Source organism: Pleurodeles waltl, chromosome 3_2 (genome assembly GCF_031143425.1).
Source record: "Pleurodeles waltl isolate 20211129_DDA chromosome 3_2, aPleWal1.hap1.20221129, whole genome shotgun sequence".
In the NCBI taxonomy this organism is placed as follows: domain Eukaryota; kingdom Metazoa; phylum Chordata; class Amphibia; order Caudata; family Salamandridae; genus Pleurodeles; species Pleurodeles waltl.
In genome coordinates, this window is record NC_090441.1 from 169,928,143 (window position 1) to 169,951,258 (window position 23,116).

At 47.5% G+C, this 23,116-nt stretch overlaps 1 protein-coding gene across 4 annotated transcripts in view; it reads left to right on the forward strand.

Moving 5' to 3' along the window:
- RUFY4 (RUN and FYVE domain containing 4) overlaps nt 1-23,116 on the forward strand; it is a 424,420-nt gene that overhangs the window by 311,452 nt on the left and 89,852 nt on the right. For 3 of the 4 annotated variants that reach the window (XM_069227078.1, XM_069227076.1, XM_069227077.1), the window contains exons 4-5: nt 8,311-8,436; nt 22,691-22,797. In XM_069227078.1, the coding sequence (XP_069083179.1) occupies nt 8,311-8,436; nt 22,691-22,797 (233 nt within the window). Of the gene's footprint in view, nt 1-2,775; nt 2,802-8,310; nt 8,437-22,690; nt 22,798-23,116 lie in introns of all 4 variants that reach the window. The other variant, XM_069227079.1, reaches the window with a different exon arrangement.

Sequence of the window (23,116 nt, forward strand, 5' to 3'; positions counted from 1 at the left end):
AATATTGATAACCTTAATATCAGCTTGAAAAATAAAGCTAATTCCACAACCAGACTTCAAGCATACTTTAAAACCCACAAGCACCAGTTAAAATTAATACAAATCTTCAAAAATGCAAAAATATAGCCAATCACAAAAAATAACCCTCCCAAAAATGCATATCAAATCCTTTGACTACCTACAAATCTGAAAAATATAAACATATTCTCACAAAACTGCAAGAAAGTAAAATTATTTTTTTAAATGATATAACAATCCAAATCATTTACCTTAAAACAAGTATAAAAAGAAAATGCAATCTGGAACATAAAATCTTAATTTCAGTACCCTAGGTGGCTTGTAAAAAACATACATGCCAGCTCACAAATCAAACAATACCCATATGTGAACCTGCTATAAACGTTAAAAAAAGTGCACAATATAAAACAATACTATATCCATGACTAAAGACACAACCCAAAACATTAAGACCTAACCCACTGACATACTTAACTTGCACTATTTTCTAAGCCCAGCTATCACTACATCTATATTAATATGCCCATGCTAAACTAACCAGTAACTAACCCACTAGAGTTGCTTAAAAGAGCAAATAGATAATCTGTGGTTCTCACAAGTTTAGGAAGCACTGGCTTAGTCCATTCCATTGAGTCTGACTCTGACATTTGTTTTGACCTTTAACTTTCTATGGTCTGGGTTAAGGATCACTTTTACTGCCTATGTTTGGCAAGAGCTTGGAATGTTTTATTTGTAATTGCTTTGGGGTTTTCAGGACCTTTGAAACTCATATCAGTTTTTCGGTTGTTCTTGTTCGGAATGTATATGTTTGCTACATGCTTAGGAGTCTCTATATATCACACTTACATTTTTAGATGCTTTTAGAATTTATGTTGTATTAATCATGTTTTATAATACATTATATGCCTCAAATTAGTAGTTTTAAAGACAATGGCAGAATGTGCAGTTGGTGCTCACTCATATGTGATTATATTGTTTATTAGTTTAGGCCTAAAGGGTTTAGTGGACCAGCAGATCCATAGGTAATGACATACACATTCTGCCCCCTATAGTGGCTTTTTGCAGCTGTATACCTTTGTAGTTAGGAGGTATGAGTTGTGGCTTATGCTTTTCCACCCATTGATGAGTGTTGATTGGACCACTGCTCCAATGAGCTCAGAAAATGGTGTATAGAAATGGCAAACTGGGTTATGAACCTCTAAAAATCTTCTTATTGTTATTATAATCATAAAAACCTCCTTGCATTCAACTCCTTTTGCTTCATGCAGTCAGAATGGAATATTCAGAGCAGATAGACTGTAATCTCAGTACCTCTGGTTGAAAACTGGTTTTGCTGATCTAGTTGCAATTTCTTTTCTTAAGCTTTAAAGGAGGCTCCCAGTAGCACTGTACTTACACAGGGTTGTTGTATTGAATGCAAAAATACTGTGATGCAAAAATGTTATTTCAGAAATATTGATAACCTTAATATCAGCTTGAAAAATAAAGCTAATTCCACAACCAGACTTCAAGCATACTTTAAAACCCACAAGCACCAGTTAAAATTAATACAAATCTTCAAAAATGCAAAAATATAGCCAATCACAAAAAATAACCCTCCCAAAAATGCATATCAAATCCTTTGACTACCTACAAATCTGAAAAATATAAACATATTCTCACAAAACTGCAAGAAAGTAAAATTATTTTTTTAAATGATATAACAATCCAAATCATTTACCTTAAAACAAGTATAAAAAGAAAATGCAATCTGGAACATAAAATCTTAATTTCAGTACCCTAGGTGGCTTGTAAAAAACATACATGCCAGCTCACAAATCAAACAATACCCATATGTGAACCTGCTATAAACGTTAAAAAAAGTGCACAATATAAAACAATACTATATCCATGACTAAAGACACAACCCAAAACATTAAGACCTAACCCACTGACATACTTAACTTGCACTATTTTCTAAGCCCAGCTATCACTACATCTATATTAATATGCCCATGCTAAACTAACCAGTAACTAACCCACTAGAGTTGCTTAAAAGAGCAAATAGATAATCTCCCTTATTTGGAGGGCCTTAATGTACAATGACCGCCACTGAACACTCAAGAGGAATAAATACTAGAAAATACATACATCAATACAAATGGCAGCAAAATTGAAATAATAAAAACTATGTTTACATTGAAGTATATGGAAAAATAATTAAGCAACTATTCTTAACTAAAAATTATTACAAATTTCAAAACATGTTCCTTAAAAATGTCAAGAAAGTTTATAAATAGTATGAGAGATGCTGTAAATATATCAGTAAATACTGCTAAATAAATCGATAATCTAGTGTTTATTGATATATAAAGTAAGTTACTTGTAATGTAGCCTGCAAAATATACATGTAATGTGTTTTTATAATAAACAATGTTTGTTATAATGTTACAAATGTGTTATATTTGTATGATATATTATATTAATTTACTCTATCTTATCATTACATTAGTAATATTTCAAATGTAATAACAATGTTAATGAAATAAACTGTCAGATTTTCCAGAAATATTTTAAATGTATGAATTACATTTATGTTTTATTAATTTACTAAAATATATTATTAAAATTATATTAAAATGTACATACTATATGAAATATGTTAAATATTAAAATTACAATACCATACATTATTTTTTAAGCAAATATTTTAATATAAAAAGTTATATTATCGCAAAATGTTTAAATAATTATTATAAAACATTTTATCCCATATAGCGTTAAGAAAAATACTGGATTTGCAGGTCAGATATACAGTTTTCAATCAAGCCTAAGTAACATTGTGCCAAGTGTTGGACTTTGAGGAAGGTCAGCTTTAGTGTTCTCTCTCCAATCTAACATTGGTGAGGTTATATTTCCATTCTCACTTCAGCCTAATCAATATTGAGAAAAATGTTGGACTTTTGGGAGGTAAGATTTACTATTCATTATTCAGGAAAGTGTTCTTTTTTGGGAAGACAACATTTTCGATTTTCACTCCACTCTAATTAAAATTAAGAGAACGTTTGGACTTAGGAGAGGTGGCAATTAGCAAACTACATCCAAGCCCACTATCATTATTATAAAATAGCATGATCAATCATTTATATTAATACCACACACTTTATGAATATTACTTTTGAAACCATATTAAGACATAAATAAATATTAATGTTAATTATCCTTTAAAATCAAATAGTTAATTTGCATAAATAATACATTAATTAACCATTTCATAATTAACACAATAAATAACATGTTAAAAAATAGGCAATCCTAACACCCGCAGAAAATATATTGATGTCAAAAAAATATTAAGTAAAACACTTGAATTATTTTAAAAATAAAACAATTATTACAATAAGCGTTAGTAAAATACAGTGAAAAATGTAATAATGTTTATATTATTAATAGATAAACATATACCTGTTTAATATATAAAAAGTAAAACTTATAAACATAAAGCCCAAACATTACATACAATGATATTAAAGAAAACAATATCATATTCATTGATATTTTTAATAAAGTAAAACAAAAAATATTCTTACGGTTAATATTATGTCCCATGATGTTCTGGCCCTCACAACATTTTTCACACAGTATTTACTGCCCAATGATATTCTTGAGGCAATTTTTAAGTGCAACAACCTTATGCCCTGCAGATGTGTATGCTGAACATTATAATCTATGCTTGACTAGGTTATAGCCCAAATTATTTTTAATTTAACAATTTTATTTATTGACATTTAAAAAAAAAACAACAAGCATTTCCTGCTATGTTTGTAGCCTGAGTCTGTAATCGTACAATAATATTTAGGCAGACATACACTTAACAGCCATACATCCTTCTGATGGTAAAGAGTTGGCAGTTCCTTAGAGCGATTACATAAAAAGCAGACGCCAGGGTTTCTCATGTTGTGGGTCTGTGGTGCCAGTTCCCCTACAGAGTCAGAGGCTCCCCTCAGAATGTCTGTATGCCACATTATACCAACTGTCTGAAAAATACACAACATGCTAATCTACAAATGTAAAACTTTGACCTTAATGTTTGCAGTCTCAGGGTTGTGTGCGCTCAGATTAGAATAGGACACCAGGTGTTGGCGTTCATGCATTGAAGGGACCTGGGAGACGTACTAGAAGGGTAGATTTTGGTATTCACCCTCTATGCCTTTAGGATCAACAGTAATCGGTATAACGGGGTCGCCGCACCCCGTCTCGTCCCAGACACTGGGCCCCATAATTTAAACGGTCACCCACTCTCAGCAGTACCTGAGTCATCTTCACCGACTGCACCCTCATCCTCTGCCAGCCCAGTACTCTTGTCCGGTTATAGACCAAATTATTGAGATCTAGGAAGAAACTTCCAAACAGAGAGTGATACTATTGTTGTGAATTGATCATTCAGCATGTTGTTTCTTGCTAGACTTCAAGGTGTAGAGTGTTTCATGTGCATGGTCCCAAATGAATAGCAAGAACCATTTTTCAAGCAGTATTTCCCTCTTGATATAGAATTACCTCAGCTAGTGTTGGTGGAGGATCCTATTAGGTGCTTGTTAAGCCTAAGCCATTCCTCACACCCTGTGAAGGCTAACCTTACACTAAATCAATCACACAAAAAGTGATGGGAGAAATGCATGCAGATTGTAGCAATGGGTGGATTACTCGGTTCCCCCCATGTAATTGGTGGAATTTTGGTGCTATGTTACGCTTTCAACAGGGAGTTCTGGTCCAATCCTACCAATTGCCACATGATGGAATTTCTTCTCGCGTGCTGCTCCAGAAAGGTAAGTTGGCAAGCGAGATTTGGCATCTCCTAGTGCGTTCTCCAGTCGCTAGGACAACATCTGGAAAGATTTTCCTAATGCGGGCGTTCGCGGTTAGAAAGCTGCCACTCGAGTAGAAAGTCTACTCGAGCAGCAGCAAAATAACCTTGATTAGCTGCACTCTCTGGTGTTGTTCATGCTGACTTTTCAGCACAGAATGCGCAAGTGTTAGACCTCTAAGCTCCTAGTGTGGTTTCCCCTGTCTTTTTTCTTCTGACCTCCTGTTTTTGATCCTGTGCTGAAGTCCCTAGTGTAGTGCACCATTTGTGCCCAGGGCCTGTAAATCAAATGCTACTAGTGGGCCTGCAGCACTGATTGTTCCACCCACATGCTTAGCCCTGTAAACATGTCTCAGACCTGCCACTGCAGTGTCTGTGTGGCCAGTCTTGAACTACCATTTCGACCTGGCAACTGCACCCACTCGCTAGGCCTATACCTTCCCCTTTACTACATGTAAGTCATCCCTAAAGTAGGCCCAAGGCAGCCCCACCGGCAGGCTGCAGTGTATTTAAAAGGTAGGACATGCACATGTTTTACAGGCCCTGATAGTAAAATACTGCTATATTCGGTTCTCACTATTGCAAGACCTGTCTCTCCTATAGGATAACATGGGGATTGCCTTGAAATACCTTTTTAAGTGTAATTTCCAATTGAGAGCAGATAGAGATATGGGCCCAATTCACAAAGGTAAACTTAGACTGTTGGTCTAAGTTTAAACCAAAAGTCTAATTTTAGTTTTTTTTGGTATTCACAAAGGCAAGTTACGAGCAGTATCTTTACGTCTGCACTGGGGGTGTAATGTCCGCACTCGGGGTAGAGATCTGCCCCGAGTGCAGAGATTCCACTCCGGGTACGAAGGGTACACTCTGGTTGTAGTGATTACACTCCAGGTGCGAAGATTCCGCCCCGAGTGCAGACGTAAAGATACTACTCCTAACTTACCTGAATAGTCATAAACATAGACTTTTGGTCTAAGCTTAGACTAAAAGTTTGAGTTTACCTTTGTGATTCAGGCTTATGGAGTTTGGAGGTCTCTCAACTCACAATTTAAAAATACATCTTTTGGTGAAGTTGGTTTTTGGATTGTGAGTTTGAAAATGCCGCTTTTAGAAAGTGGGCATTCTGTGCATCTGCCTGTCTGTGGAATACACGTCTGGGTCAGGATGACAGTTGGGCTGTTTGTGCATTCACTCTAGACAGTCACACAAAGGGAGCTGGGGTGTGCCCTGCATATCCTGATGACCCATCACCAGGCAACTTCAAAAACAGAAATGGATATAAGTACTGGACCTCTGACACCGCACAGTTAGAACACTTCTGGAATGAGGACATTCTGCCAGGGAGACGAGATGGATGCTGTGGGAGGACTGCCACTTTGCCTGTTGCTTTTTTGTGCTGGCCTGCCGCCTGCTGCTTCTGTCCTTGGAGTAAAAGGACTGGACTTAGCTTTCTACATCCTGCTTTCTAAGGTTCTCCAAGGGCTTGAACTGAGCTTGCCTCCTGTTAAGAAGTCTCAGGGCCATCAAACTGCTGAGAGTCCTCACTTGCCAAGTGGTGCTAAGTCCAATTCCTGGGCCCTTAGAAGTGAGACCTGGTGCAACCAAGAAGAAACTAAAGACATCGACTCAAGAGCGACTTCGGAGTCTATGCCGCTGCCTGCATGAGAACCATGTTCTCCGAAGTCCGGTCGCAGTGTGAGTCCTGAGTGCTGTGTTACCGACATCTGTGACACCTACCTCCGCAGCAGCACATGTGGCCCCGTGGTGCGATCGCAACATAGCAAAATCAACGCTTCACATCTGGACCTGCTGGATTCATTGACCCCACCTTGTCATAAGGAACCAATGCCTTGCCACTGATGCCGCATCACCTTCCTTCCATAAGTAAGGGACCGATCCCTCACCTTCCCTGCCTAGCCTTAAGAAAGCAACAACTTACCTCCCCGGTAGTAGTAAGGAACCAACGCCACACTGGCTCCAGCGATGCCTCACCTCCCTGACTCTGTGCAACGTCTTTGTTTCCTCATCATTTTCCTAGGTACTGCACCCGGGGTCCATGGGACTCCATGACTGCCCACACTCCCTCGCGAGTGGCGTCAGACTGTAGGAAGCAACTCTGTCAAGATACAGGGATAGCTCCAGTTGAATCTATTGTGTTTCTAAGCACTATGCTAAGATTTCATCTTTTAAAATTTGTATTTTACCTGTGTATGTTGGATTTTTGTCATTTTGGTCTTGTTTTACTCATTAAAATATTGGCTATTACTGGTGTGGAGTACTTTTGTGCTGTTTTCATTGTGTTGCTGTGTGTGTGTTTAAATACTTCACACATTGCCCCTGAAATAACCCTGACTGCTTGAGCCAAAGGGGTGAGCAGCAGTTAATTTAGCGGTGTAGCTCCCTTACCGTGACTAAAGTGAGGGTCCTTACTTGGCAGGGTAGAAACCACTGCCAATTAAATACCGTGTTTCTAACAGCGAGCAGCGCAACATACCTATTTCTGCCCGTTGGCTAAAAATCTGCGCAACCTTAAAGAGTTTTTTAGGTAACTCTGTGAATTCAGTGGAGTCCAATCCAATGAGTTCTTCCCTCCCCTGGAAAATTGTCTAACCACTAACAATCACTCAGGATAGCATTCCAACCCATCGGTTTTTCACCATTGTGCCGGTCTCAGACAAAAGTCCATCTTATGCAGATCAGTACTGACTTTGTTCATCATGGTAACAATCCATCCCCGAACTGCTTGACAAAGCCCCTCCAGGGAGGGAACACAAGCACTGGCAACCTAGGGTGTTCTATCAGTCACACAGACCATGATGGGAGATAATAAGTCTAACCACTGGCAATCTTTCAGGTTAATATATCAACCCATTGCTTTAATCTGGAAGGCAATCACAGACATAGTAACATTATTCAAATCTGTTTAATTTGGAGGTATGAAGTTACTACTATATTTGCTTGAATGGGGATTTAAGCAAATGAGCTATTAGGAAACTAAAATAAACATACACACATGTAGTAAATGTGAGAAGAGTTTAAGTAACCCACCTGCTGTATGACCTCATGAAGTGAACTTATATTGGTAAGTATGTGTGTAATGTCTCTAAGATAGACATGAAGTGGATAGATGAGATACTATAGGTATAATAATCTAAATCTAAGAAAAAATAAATGCATGGTCATTGTTATAAGATGTTATTGTTAGACCTAGTCAAATAGGTAACATTTGGAATTCTGCTGTGAATAAATAACATAATCTTTAATCTAAAGTTAACAGCACAGCCTTGTGTTGATGGATTACCTGGTCTGCCATATAAGAGACAAAACCATTGGGTAACATGCTTTTCTAATATTATTCAGCAATGAGTGTGGACAAGTCTATTTCCATGCCAAAAACTGTACATTAAATTGAGTTGGTTTCAATTTAATTTTATTCCCCACATATTAAGCTTGACCAAAAGGAGAAGAAAAGCTTTTTCGGAACAAGACGAGACTACTGGGACTTTTTCAGCCATCGTTTCAGCAACATTAAAGGAGGACATAAGGGCATTGGGTTTGTCAACTCGGTAACAGAGGTAAAAGTCCATTATTTGTCATTTATGTCATTTTCATTCCACATCAGTCACATTTTAACAAGAGGCACTGGTGCAGTTGGAATGTGGTACATCATATCTGCAATAAGACATTTAAAGATACTTATCCATGGAACTTTTTCTATGGTGCTTACCCTCTTCAAGAGGCTCCAGATGCAAATGTAAAAAATGGGAATGTCAAAGACAAGAGACAAGTGAATCAACTGCCCATAGACATCATCCGTCCTTCGCCCATGAACCAATAGAAGAGAACAATATACTTAACAGAAAAGGTATTTTCTAATCGAGGATTCCTCCACATCCAGCATTTACAAAACAGATGTGTATCAAAGATCTGGTTCAATACTGCAGCCTTATTGCCATGACATGAATGACCGGTCAGTGGATCGACTACAGAATATTGTGGGACACTGATTACCATAGACAGAATATCGAGGGACAAAATATTGACAAATAAGTATGTATTGATTAATGATACTAATTTTATATCATGGTACATAGATGTGGAGTTAAAAATAGTAAATCTATAGTTCTCTGTATACACTTACTTTTCAATGATTTGGCCCCTGATATTAGGTCCACAAAGTCAATGTGCCAGGATATTCTTGAACTTAATCTTCCAGAGTACAATCATGTCAGTGTCAACAAAAAACATTGCCTTTACTTCTAGAACCAAGAGACTTGAGTCAATATAAGTGGACACCAGCCTGTGAGTTCTGTGCTCTGTTGTCTACAAATACATTTGGTTACAGAACTCTATTGACCCTGTTTTTGCCCATTGCATGATTAGTGCATTTAGTGCTCACTCCCAATTCTTGGGCTAGCATTTTCACCTGGAGGAAACTGTGCATGTAAAATAGGTGGTAGATGCAATAACGTGCAAAAAATGATCACAAATACAATATTTGCATGTCAGTCTGCTTTAATCTCTGTAAAAGTAAGTATTAGACACAATAACCAACCTGAACATTGTGCAAACAGTATCTAAACTGTCATGATTTTGAACCTGTTATCACTACATGAATTGTAATGAGGACTTAAGTCCATGCTGGTCACTTCCACCACCCCCATAATGAGAGGAAAAACATGTCTAAAATGACAAATGCGTGAGTGGTACAGGTGTAACGAGTTTGCCTTCATGGCATCTCTTGGAAGTGTTTTTGTTGTAGATTAGCACCTCATGGGCTCCAGTGGCTGTAGGTGAGAACAAGTTGATGAAAGTGATGGAATTTACATCCAGGTTAATGCTTAGGTATCTGTGTAATAAGTGCATTAATATTGGATTACATTAAAAATCAAGGTCCCGCTCAAACAATCCACTTCAGAATGATCCGTTTCTTTCAATACCATGGCATGGCATGTTCATATATGAGCATCTGTGGTCTGTTTCCAGGTGGGTTAGTGTCTTGCAACAGAAGGTTTACAACTTTCTTTCCAAAACAGAACTTCCCATCACCACCAAACTCTAATGAAGCCTTCAATGAGCTGTAGCTCTGTTTGAAAAAATATTTGGAAACATGTCATAGGCTACCACACAACTTCTTGGTGTAGTGTATCTTCAGGTGCAAGAATTATGTGGCATTGGAGAAGTGTTAGGCAGCAATATACGTGTTATATCAATAGCACATTCTCAAAGGGAATCTGAAAAACCAATGGATCAGGAGACTCCATTGACAGATGTACTTCTGCAAAACTACATCCATGGCAGACCTATGTTTTACAGAAGATTTCTAGTTTTCTCTCCTGTAAGTTTGCTTTGGAGTGATGATTTTTGAGTAAATTGATGGAATTCTACCTCTTTGTGCCTTTCAGCTGTTGGGTAGGATCCCTGCTGCCTCACTGCAAAAGCTACAGTAGTAGGAAGAACGTAATTAGTTGCTTTGGGAACATTTTCATAGTGGTCCTGTCCAATGCATACTCACACTTAGCAGCCTCACTTCCTACACACAAAACCATTGCTCAGGTGACCCTTTCTACCCCCACAACCCCTCTCCTGTTCAACAGGGAGTAGGATAAATACACTGTGAAGAAAGTGGTTGCTGTTATTTTATGTTATATTAGGAACATGTCTCACATTTTAGTGTTGTTGGAATGTCATTTTGTTGTATTATTAATGTTATTGTTATTTTTATGTTATATTATGCTGATATTTTATGTGGGTGTTTTAAACCGTGTTATGTTATATTAGTTTATGGAATGTTTGTTTGGTTATGTCACAATCTGCAAACACATCATTAAGATGGATACAGCGGATTTCACAAATACATCCTTGACATTCAGGCCCTCATTCTGACCCTGGCGGTCGGTGATAAAGCGGCGGCCAACCCGCCAACAGGCCGGCGGTCCAAAATATGCAATTCTGACCCTGGCGGGAACCGCCAACACAGCCCGCCGCATTAACACTCCGCCCGCCACGGCGGAACAAACAAACAGCGCGGCGGTCCCCGCCAACAGCCAGGCGGCAGACAATGTACCGCCCACCCTATCACGACCCACCAATCCGCCACCTTTTCCGGGGCGGGAGCACCGCCGATAAAAACACGGCGGAAACAGACTACGAACAGTAAAACGCTCACCTCCACATACACCACGCGAGATTCCGGCAGTATGGAACCCGAGTTGCAGGTCATCCCCGCACTCCTATACCTGCTCCTGTACCAGGAGCACGCCCGGCGGCGCGGAAGACATCGGTGAGTACTGCACCTACGACACAGGGGAGGCAAAAGATTACCGGCACACACCCACCCACCCACACCCACTACAACACACACATCAATGCATTCCCACAGATCACTGACACAACCCACAAACCCCCCCCTTCCGAAATAATGCAAAGACCAAAAGAAGAGATCTCAAACGGGCAGATATATTGAAAAATGGACAGCAGTAATCCAAATAAATAAATAAACTATGTACAAAATATATACAGCTACTAAATGTAGTCCAACCACTGTCCGTGGACCACAGGGGTCCTGAGCAAAGGGGCAAGGCCCAGTCCCACGACAAGAACTCCACGGAGAGAACACCGCAGGGGCATCAGAAAGAAAAAAGGACAGGCACCTCAGGGGGAACGGAAGGGGGGGCACCTCAGCCACTTGAGTACACGACGCCAGATCCACGAGGGGACTCCATGACCACTGGCCCATCCTGGGGAGAGCAAAGCCACAGTCCAAACAGTCCATACAGTGGGTGGCCTGCCCACTGGGCCATCCTGGGGAGAGCCAAGCCACAGTCCAAACAGTCCATACAGTGGGTGGCCTGCCCACTGGGCCATCCTGGGGAGAGCAAAGCCACAGTCCAAACAGTCCATACAGTGGGTGGCCTGCCCACTGGGCCATCCTGGGGAGAGCAAAGCCACAGTCCATACAGTCCATACAGTGGGTGGCCTGCCCACTGGGCCATCCTGGGGAGAGCAAAGCCACAGTCCAAACAGTCCATAACAGACTCCACTGCCACTGGAGGAGGCATGTTGGCCAGAGGACATCCTGCAGCCCTGCCCGAGACAGATCCTGCCCTGCCACGTCTGCCAAAGGGCCAGCGGTTCCTGCCTGGAAGGGCCCAGTTCAGCGGTTCTTGCCTTGAAGGGCCCAGTTCAGCGGTTCTTGCCTTGAAGGGCCCAGTTCAGCGGTTCTTGCCTTGAAGGGCCCAGTTCAGCGGTTCTTGAGACGGCGGGCCCCAGCGGAGCGGTGCTGGAGACGGCAGGGCCCAGTTCAGCGGTTCTTACCTTGAAGGGCCCAGTTCAGCGGTTCTTGCCTTGAAGGGCCCAGTTCAGCGGTTCTTGCCTTGAAGGGCCCAGTTCAGTGGTTCTTGCCTTGAAGGGCCCAGTTCAGCGGTTCTTGCCTTGAAGGGCCCAGTTCAGTGGTTCTTGCCTTGAAGGGCCCAGTTCAGCGGTTCTTGCCTTGAAGGGCCCAGTTCAGCGGTTCTTGCCTTGAAGGGCCCAGTTCAGCGGTTCTTGAGACGGCGGGCCCCAGCGGAGCGGTGCTGGAGACGGCGGGGCCCAGTTCAGCGGTTCTTGCCTTGAAGGGCCCAGTTCAGCGGTTCTTGCCTTGAAGGGCCCAGTTCAGCGGTTCTTGCCTTGAAGGGCCCAGTTCAGTGGTTCTTGCCTTGAAGGGCCCAGTTCAGCGGTTCTTGCCTTGAAGGGCCCAGTACAGCGGTTCGTAAGACGGCGGGCCCCAGCGGAGCGGTGCTGGAGACGGCGGGGCCCAGTTCAGCGGTTCTTGCCTTGAAGGGCCCAGTTCAGCGGTTCTTGCCTTGAAGGGCCCAGTTCAGCGGTTCTTGCCTTGAAGGGCCCAGTTCAGTGGTTCTTGCCTTGAAGGGCCCAGTTCAGCGGTTCTTGCCTTGAAGGGCCCAGTACAGCGGTTCTTGAGACAGCGGGCCCCAGCAGAGCGGTGCTGGAGACGGCGGGGCCCAGTTCAGCGGTTCTTGCCTTGAAGGGCCCAGTTCAGCGGTTCTTGCCTTGAAGGGCCCAGTTCAGTGGTTCTTGCCTTGAAGGGCCCAGTTCAGCGGTTCTTGCCTTGAAGGGCCCAGTTAAGCGGTTCTTGAGACGGCGGTCCCCAGCGGAGCGGTGCTGGAGACGGCGGGGCCCAGTTCAGCGGTTCTTGCCTTGAAGGGCCCAGTTCAGCGGTTCTTGCCTTGAAGGGCCCAGTTCAGCGGTTCTTGCCTTGAAGGGCCCAGTTCAGTGGTTCTTGCCTTGAAGGGCCCAGTTCAGCGGTTCTTGCCTTGAAGGGCCCAGTTCAGCGGTTCTTGAGATGGCGGGCCCCAGCGGAGCGGTGTTGGAGACGGCGGGGCCCAGTTCAGCGGTTCTTGCCTTGAAGGGCCCAGTTCAGCGGTTCTTGCCTTGAAGGGCCCAGTTCAGCGGTTCTTGCCTTGAAGGGCCCAGTTCAGTGGTTCTTGCCTTGAAGGGCCCAGTTCAGCGGTTCTTGCCTTGAAGGGCCCAGTACAGCGGTTCTTGAGACGGCGGGCCCCAGCGGAGCGGTGCTGGAGATGGCGGGGCCCAGTTTAGCGGTTCTTGCCTTGAAGGGCCCAGTTCAGCGGTTCTTGCCTTGAAGGGCCCAGTTCAGTGGTTCTTGCCTTGAAGGGCCCAGTTCAGCGGTTCTTGCCTTGAAGGGCCCAGTTCAGTGGTTCTTGCCTTGAAGGGCCCAGTTCAGCGGTTCTTGCCTTGAAGGGCCCAGTTAAGCGGTTCTTGAGACGGCGGTCCCCAGCGGAGCGGTGCTGGAGACAGCGGGGCCCAGTTCAGCGGTTCTTGCCTTGAAGGGCCCAGTTCAGCGGTTCTTGAGACGGCGGTCCCCAGCGGAGCGGTGCTGGAGACGGCGGGGCCCAGTTCAGCGGTTCTTGCCTTGAAGGGCCCAGTTCAGCGGTTCTTGAGACGGCGGTCCCCAGCGGAGCGGTGCTGGAGACGGCGGCCATTCTATGGCCAACTGCTCATTGCCTGGTGGTGCCCTCCTGGGCAGCGGGGATGGTGCTCCTTCAATGCCCACCTGGGCTGTGGGTGGTGGGGCCCTCCTGGCCAGCTGGGCTGGGTCCTCCCTGGGCAGCGGCTATGTGGGTGGTGGGCTCTCCCGGGGCAGCTGTGCCGGTTCCTCCCGGGGCAGCGGCTATGGGGGTTGCGGGCTCCTCCTGGGCAGCTGTGACGGGTCCTCCATGGGCAGCAGGCCTGCTGCCTGACTTCTCCGCCTTGCTGCCCTTGCCCTCCTTAGTCGGGAGTCTGTGGCCTTTTCCTCCCTTTGGAGTTGTGGCTGTTGACGGTGGCTGGCTAGTGTCCTGGGGGGATATCGAATCCGGGCTCCGGCGGCGGCCCTTCCGCCTTCTGCTCCTCTTCCCAGGGGGTGGGCTGGCTGTCCCCTTGCTGCTGGGCGAAGATCCAGACCTGCGGGCTGGTGGGCTCCAATACCCCTGCACCCTTGTCAAGGGGGCTGCAGGGCTGGTGGTGGCTGAGGTGCTCTTTTTACCCCGACGAGAAGGAGGGGGGGGCTCAGGGTCAGGAAAGAAGGTAGCAGTAGAGAGATAGATCTTCTTAGGACAATGGAGAGTGGTAGGTACAGTGGGTATGGGAGTGGAGGGAGAGGATGTGGTTGTAGGCGAGACAAGTTTGCTGTCTTTGGGTGCAGGTGCAGGAGCGGGAGGCTGTCGTGAGGTGGATGGCTGTTGGGTGGGTGGGTGGCTGCGTTTGTGTGGTGTGGAAGAGGGGGTGACAGACACAGTGGGAGAGGACACAGGGGAAGTGTAAATGGCAGTGGGGGTGGTGACTGCACGTGTGCGGACTGGAGTGGAGGGTATGCTGGTGATGGAAACACTGGCTGATGGTGAGGTGAATGAAGGTGTGAGTGTAGACGTTACAGGGAGGGAGGAGGGAGACGAGGAGGTGGGGTCACAGAGGTGGTAGTGACTGTTGGCATGTCTGCATCGGAATGTTGCTTGTGTGAATGTCTGCGTGATCTGTGGTGCTTATGTTTGGATGAGCTGCTCTTGGGTGTTGAGGTGTGTGCAGGCTGGTCTGATGGTGTGGGTGGGACAGGCAGAGGAACAGGAGACTGGGAGGAGGGAGTTAGTAGAGGGAGGCAGGAGACAGGGACAATGGCTGCCGTCAGTGCTGAGGCCAGAGCCTGGAACGATCGCTGATGGGCAGCCTGACCCGAATGAATGCCCTCCAGGTACGCATTGCTGCGATGAACCTCCCTCTCCACCCCCTGGATGGCATTCAAAAGGGTAGTCTGCCCAACAATGAGCGTTCGGAGGAGGTCAATGACCTCCTCACTGAGGGCAGCGGGGGTAACAGGGGCAGGGCCTGAGGTGCCTGGGGCGAAGGAGATGCCCAGCTTCCTGGCAGAGCGGGCACGGGGCGAACGCTGAGGGGCTGCTGGGAGGGCGGAGATGGTGCGCTGGGTGGCGGCTGTACCTGTAATGGCGGGGGGCACGGATGGTGCCACCCCCGCAAGGGAGCTCCCTTCCGAGGACGTGTCCGTGTCGCTGCAGGGTCCAGTCGTCCCCGTTGTGGAGCTCCCCTCGCCCTCCGTCTCACTGGTCCAGTCAGACTCTGTGGCATGGCCCTCCTGGGCCATGTGAGATGCAGCTCCCTCCTGCCCCGATGCCACTTCTCCTCCGCCTGATGATGCTGATGCACACAAGCACAGAAAGACAAACAAAAAGGGGGGGGGGGGGAGAGAAATAAAGAGATTTTGAGTACATGGATCACCGGTACAGTTAGCGGACATGACAGACACAGATGCCCCCTGCACTAAGTTGCGCACTTGGGGTCCGCTACGCATTCCGTGGAACATGCCCTACACGCCTAGAGTTGACAACTGCACCCATGGATGACACGGCCCAGGGATGGCTGTACTGGCACACTACTGAGGGTGGTGGCTGGGGACACAGGGGCTTACGGGGGTGCCCAGCCTACAGATATCGCCCTGGCCTAGGGGGACCCACAGCCCTCCTCCCCCACCCAGACACCTCCACTGCGCGACAACAGAGTAGATGATGCTTGTACTCACCCCCTTCTGTCTGCTGTGCTGCCCTCACGCGCCCATCCAAATCAGGGTAGGCCACCGCCAGGATCCAGAACATCAGGGGGGTCAGTTGACGGCAGGCACCCCGCCTACGTTGGGAGGCCATCCCCAGCAGAGACTCGGCGGTCTTCTTGGTCCCGCGGCGGATGTCCTCCCACCTCTTGCGGCAGTGGGTGCCCCGTCGATGGTGGACCCCCAGGGTCCGGACTTCCTTGGCGATGGCACGCCAAATCCCGATCTTCTCATGGGCGCGGACCTATGTGACACGCACAGGGAGGGAGAAATACCACGTTCAAGTTTGTCTGCATTTTCGTTGCCAGTGGCCCAACGCCCCCCATCCCTGCCAGGCCCCCCGCCATGCCCCCCGCCAGGCCCAACATGCCCCCCATCCCCGCCAGGCCCCCCCGCCAGGCCCAACATGCCCCTCATCCCCGCCAGGCCCCCCCGCCAGCCCCAACATGCCCCCCATCCCCGCCAGGCCCCCCGCCAGGCCCCCCGCCAGCCCCAACATGCCCCCCATCCCCGCCAGGCCCCCCGCCAGGCCCCCAAGCCAGCCAGTGGCCCCAAATTCATATTGAATTAAACTCACTTGTTGGTCTGGAGGACCGCAGAGTAGCGCATACTGGGGGAGGACCCCATCCACAAGTTTCTCCAACTCCTCTCCAGTGAAGGCAGGGGCCCTTTCCCCAGTCGCAGCAGCCATTGTCCCTTCCAGACCGAGGTCACAGCAACACTTGCAGTATAGGTCCTCTCCTGTGAAAGTTCAAGTCGCAAGTGGATAAGTAGATAGGAAATGGCGGTCACGTCCGCGGCGGTGCGTACCGCGGCCGGGCGTACCGCCACGGCCGGCGCCCTTCGCCATTGGCTCCTGAAACCCATAGGCTTCAATGTTAACCAATGCGGCTTCGCGCCGCGGTCTTCGCCCGCCGACCGCCGCGGTGTGCCACGCCAGCGCATTGACCTCACATCCCAATTGTCACACTTCACAGGTCAGGCAGCCGCCATTTCGAGGGTCCACATGGCTCAATTTCAACTGCGTCACACAGGCCTAGGCCTTGCATAGCCACTCAGACACGCCATTCACTGCATAGAGAATCGTTTACTGTGCAAGCTGTGAGTACGTACCTGTGGGTTGCTTGACTCTGTGCTCCATGTTGTCCTTCCTAGGCACCGTCCGCTGGGTTTGGCGAGGAGACGGATGAATCCTCGCGTGTACCGACCGCTGGTGGACCTGTCGACAATGGAAGAACGCCACATTATCCTGACCTACCGGCTTGACCGTGCCACTATACATGAACTGTGTGCCCAGCTGGAGCCCGACCTGATGTCCCCCATCCGCCAACCCACAGGGGTTCCCCCTCTGGTGCAGGTCCTGTCAGTACTCCATTTCCTGGCAAGTGGGTCATTTCAGACAACAGTGGGAATTGCTTCTGGGATGTCTCAGCCCATGTTTTCGAAGGTGTTATCCAGAGTGTTGTCTGCCCTGATGAAATACGTGAGGAGCTACATCATTTTCCCTGAGGTGGGCGAATTGGCTACAGTGAAGGGTGATTTCTACGCCCTTGGACATATTCCCAACGTCATTGGTGCCATTGATGGGACCCATGTGGCTTTGGTTCCCCCAAGAGACAGGGAGCAGGTGTACAGGAACAGAAAAAGTTACCATTCCATGAACATCCAGGTGGTGTGTTTGGCTGACCAGTACATCTCGCATGTAAATGCCAAGTTCCCTGGGTCAGTGCATGACGCCTACATCCTGAGGAATAGCAGCATCCCTTACGTGATGGAACAGCTAGAGAGACACCGTGTATGGCTATTGGGGGACTCTGGGTACCCCAACCTGTCGTGGCTACTGACCCCAGTAAGGAATCCCCGGACCAGGGCAGAGGAACGGTACAATGAGGCCCATGGGCGTACTAGGAGGGTGATCAAACGCACCTTTGGCCTCCTAAAGGCCAGGTTTAGGTGCCTGCATATGACAGATGGATCCCTAATGTACTCACCTAAGAAGGTGTGTCACATCATCGTGGCCTGCTGCATGCTTCACAACCTGGCTTTGCGCCGCCAGGTGCCTTTCCTGCAGGAGGATGGTCGAGACGGTGGTGTAGTGGCAGCTGTGGAACCTGTGGAGAGTGACGAGGAGGAAGACGACGGGGCTGAAACAGACAACAGGGACAGAATCATTGAACAGTACTTCCAATAGGACACAGGTAACAATTCAAACATAATTTAGTGAATGTGAACTACTCTCCTGCATCTCTGCTGCCTGTCTATTTGCCCCAGTGTATGATGACTGAGTTGTGGCTTTTCCCTCCCTATTTCAGATCTGGGATCCCCACTACGAGTCCTGTGCTTCGTTTCCCCATGGACTACAGCTTTGTGGCAGCTGTTTGTTGACTTCACTATGTACAAGGACATATTTGCACTGTCATGTCAATTACAATATTTTGAAATCACAGCCAGACTCCAGATAGTTTTGTGCTAAATGGGTATTTATTTCAGTGCTCAAAATGGGATGGGTGGTTTCAAGTGGGTGGGGGCTATGGTGAAGGAATGTCCATGGCAGAGTCCAGAGTAACAGTCACACAGGTGCATTGTCCAGAGGCCTGTGGAGAGATGGAGCATGGGCAGTTCAAGCATGGACAGGGTGACAATGTGGGACAGTGGGATGACATCAGGTGGTATCCTTTGCTGGCGGGGTCTTGACATCCTACTCTGTCTTCTTGCGAGATCTCAGGGCCCTCTTGCGGGGTGGTTCTTCTCCTGCAGGAGGTGGGGGTCTGGTGGGCTGCTGTTGTGCGGGGGCCTCCTGACCACTAGCGCCGGCGGAGGTGGTTGGCTGTTCTTGGTCCAGGCTAGTGGCAGGGGCCCTTTGTTGTTGTTGAGTGTCCGTCCTGGTGTTGATGAGGTCCTGCAGCAGCCCGACCATGGTAACCAGGGTGGAGGTGAGGGCTCTGATGTCCTCCCTGTATCCCCGATAGTGTTCCTCCTGCAGTACCTGGATCTCCTGGAACCGGGCCAGTACCGTCGCCATCGTCTCCTGGGAGCGGTTGTATGCTCCCATGATGGTGGTGAGGGCCTCGTGGAGAGTGGGTTCCCTGGGCCCGTCCCCCCCCTGTCGCACAGCTGCCCTCCGAGTTGCCCTGTTTCCCTGGGCCTCTGCCCCCTGGCCGGTGTGCACACTACCACTGCCCCCAGGTCCCTGTTGTTGTTGGGGTGGTGGGTTATCCTGGGTGCCCTGTAGTGGTAGACACACCGCAGATTGACGCGCCCTGGAGACAGAGGCATGGGCCCGCTGGGTGGGAGCTGTGCTGGTGTTCCCAGAGGGGTTTGGGTCTGTAGTGGCCTGTGGCTGTCTGAGGGGAACCGACTGTCCAGAGGTCCCCGATGGTCCGGGCTGTTCATCGGTGTCCAGGTCGACAGAGCTGCTGTCATCGCTGACGGCCTCTTGGGTGGGGGGTGTGGAGAATTCTGGGCCCTCCGTGGCGGTGTGTTGGCGGTCGGGTCCTGCAGGGGTATAGAGGTATGGTTATAGTTTCAATGTGTGGCATATGGGTGTATCTGTGGGTTCCCGTGTCCCCAAGTGCTGGCATTCGTGTGTGGGGGCTTTGGTGAGGGTGGCTTGTGGGGGGGATGTGTATATGCATTGGGCATGCTTTGGTGATGGGTGTCCATGCTTAGTGGACGCATGCAGGCCTAGGTTTTGGGATGTGTGGGTTGTGATGGTGAGACATTGGCAGGGAATAGGTGTGCTGGGGGTGGGGGTGAGGATGGTGGTGGGGGTGAGGATGGTGGTGGGGGTGAGGGTGAGGGTGGGGGTGAGGATGGGGGTGGGGGTGAGGGTGGGGTTCGAGGATGGGGGTGAGGGTTGGGGTATGATTTGGCATGCAGGTGGGGGGGAAGCAGTAGTGAAGCTTCAACTTACCAGTGTCCATTCCTCCGCCGACTCCTGCGAGGCCGTCAGGATGCAGGATGTTCAAGACTTCCTCCTCCCATGTTGTAAATTGTGGGGGTTGAGGTGGGGGTCCTCCGCCAGTCTTCTGCACGGCGATGTTGTGCCTGGATACCATGGAACGCACCTTCCCCCGTAGGTCGTTCCATCGCTTCCTGATGTCTTCCCGATTTCTGGGGTGCTGTCCCACAGCGTTGACCCTGTCGACAATCCTCTGCCATAGCTCCGTCCTCCGGGCAATGCTGGTGTATTGGACCTGTGTGCCGAAGAGCTGGGGCTCTACCCGAACGATTTCCTCCACCATGACCCTGAGTTCTTCGTCTGAGAAGCGGGGCTGTCTTTGGGGTGCCATGGAGTGGTGTGTATGATGTGTGGGGTGGAGTATGTGTAGTTAAGTGTGTTGAGTGTGGTGGTGTGTGTTGTTTTGTGTGTGGATATTGTGTGGGTGATGGTGTAGTGTGCCTCTGTGTGATGGTATTCTGTGATCGCTGATGTGTCTCTCAGTGCTTCTTTCTGAATTTTTTGTCGTAGGGGTTTGTGGGTGATGTGGGTGTGTGTTTTATATTGTATTGTGTGTGTGGGAGTGGTGTGTGTATGTGTATCAGGTGTGTGGAATTCAAATCGGCCAATGTGGCTGAGTTTTGTTCGTTTGTGTGTATTCTGACCGCGGCGGTGTGTACCGCCAATGGAAAACCGCGTTTGAATGACCGCCGCGTGGATTCGTGGGTCGTAATGGCATGGGCGTATTTCTGTTGGCGTGACGGTGGAGGTTTGGTCACCTCCACTTTTCCGCCGACCGCTGGTCTGGCGGTCTGTTGTGGCTGTCGGATTTTCGGAGGTTTGGCTGCTGCGGGTCAGAATGACCGTGGCGGGTTACCGCGACCGCGGCGGAATTATGGAGGATTTCTGACCGGCGGTAGGCGCCTTTTACCGCCGAGGTCAGAATGACCACCTCAGTGTCTTAAAAGGTTGAAAGATTTTTGAAAGTCATTTCCTGCATCAAGAAGATAGTTTTCGCGCCTTTATTTTTAGAGTGGTGATGATAACTGTCCTTTGCAGCCATTAAGAACAGTTTATGGTTTCCTCAGGCTCACTTCTTTCAGCCAGTTGTCCCTTCTCCATCTGTGCAATAGGTACTAGAATGAACTTGTCCACTGGGGAAGGAGATGTGGCATTTCTGGTTGAGAAATGTCATTAATAATTCTTGAAAAACAATCTAGTTTATGTTAAGTGTTCTGGCACACACACTTTTACCCAATGAGAGCCAGTGAAATGAGCATAGAGCAAGAGGGTTAAAGTCTCTATGCTGTGGGTGGAGCAGGAGTCTTGCTGTGGTATTTTCTATGCATCAGAGGTGGCCTAAAGGGAGGCTTGACGACCACAACTAAGGATGGTGTCTCAGCTTTAAGATCCGGCTCAGCCCACCCGCATCGCATACAATCTGTGAAACACTAGGGTTAAATATACCCAACTCGACAACTTGTACGCCACCTGCCTCATAGCATAATGGACACCTCTGATAAGACATACCTCAGACGTTCCCTGACTGATGCAGGATTCTTGCACATGGTATGGGAATGCCTAACTATTTCCATTTATTGACACCAAGTGACACAAGACCTAGAGCGACCACACAGCATTACCACTTTGAAACACTGGAAATTTGTTTGAGTCTCTTTTCCGTCTCCCCAGCTACCAAAGTGAGCTCTAAATTTATGACCTGGGACTAGTGCTGGTTAAAGGGGCAATTGTTAAGCATTGGCAGGCACCGGATGGTCCTCCATATAGCAGATGGAAAGCGGAATTAATGACATTGGTGTTGGCCGAGGAAGCTGCAGTATGAATGGAAGAACTAAGGGGCTTACGGTGCAACCTCATTGAAACTGACAGGGTGGCCCTTACTGCAGATTTTGCTAGATGGGAGAGGGAGGTCTGTGAACTGCAATCGTCCGAGTCAAATGCCCTGTATCCTAGCAATTGATGGTCAGTTTAGAATGGAACACAGTTGCAGAGCAGATAGGCCGACTGGGGAGAGAAAATCAATGCAGAATTTTGTTGAGAGATTATGGCCAAATTACAAGGGATGGAGGATGGCTGGGCTGGAATGATTCAAATTTTAGTTCCTTGTTCATTTCACTGATATCATTACCAAACGTCTGCAAAAACTGCTGAGAAGCAGTTATGTGCCAAACCATAGTCATGCTGAAGACTAGTGCGTCAAATACAATGCCTGATACATGGAATTGTAGACTACTGAAGAGATTAAAATGTTGAAAATCTACCAATAAAATGATTTAAAAACATGAGAGGTGGCCTAAAAGGATGGAGGAGCAGAAGTGAGAAGAGGAAGAGATCCACATGTTGCAGAGGGAATAAATCAAATTCCAGTCCTTGTCCCCTGCATCAGAGATGTAGAGACGATCCTTTTGAGGGTGGCTATCTGGATGCCCAAGAGATTTATCCATGAAGGTAGCCAAAGAGAGATTCAGGATGAACAGCCAGAGCCCATTCTCCTACCTCCATTCCCATCTTGAGGACACCACACATAAACGTTAGGACAGAGTCAGCTCCCTGACCTGGTTCAAACCCTTTTTGTCCACATCCATTTTATAGTGCTTCCATCTTACATCTGTCAGTCACTAAGTGTTCAATTAGTGCCAAATGTTTTTAAAGTTAACTCTACAATTAAATGTGTTTGCCATTAATAACGAAGATGCTGTTTATGCATATTTCATTATATGTTGTACTAAAGAAAATGCATTTCTTTACCTTGCAGCTTAAGACTTCTACTGGCAGAGGTCGGTCCTTCATCAGATATTGCCTGGCCCACCAACAGCTGGCAGAGACAATTCAGCTTGGGTTCATGGAGCTTGGGATAGCAAGGTACTACTATGACACTTCCTGGATGCTGCTTTTATTAATTTCTTCTTTTTATAGAAGCTGACAAACTGACAAATTATTTCAGGAATATTGAGGAAGGTGCAGAGAACAATATATGTGCACTATGCAAGGTCTGAGTTTTTTTTGTTGTATTACTGAGTGACACTTGTGTAATGCTTTGCTTCTTCAATGGATCCTATGCCAAAGAGGACCAAAATAACATTTTAAATTATCACATAAAAGCAAACAAAGCCTTCCAAAATCATAACTGGACCATTTAACATTCTCCCAAACGTTCACCTAAGCAGACATCCATCTCTTT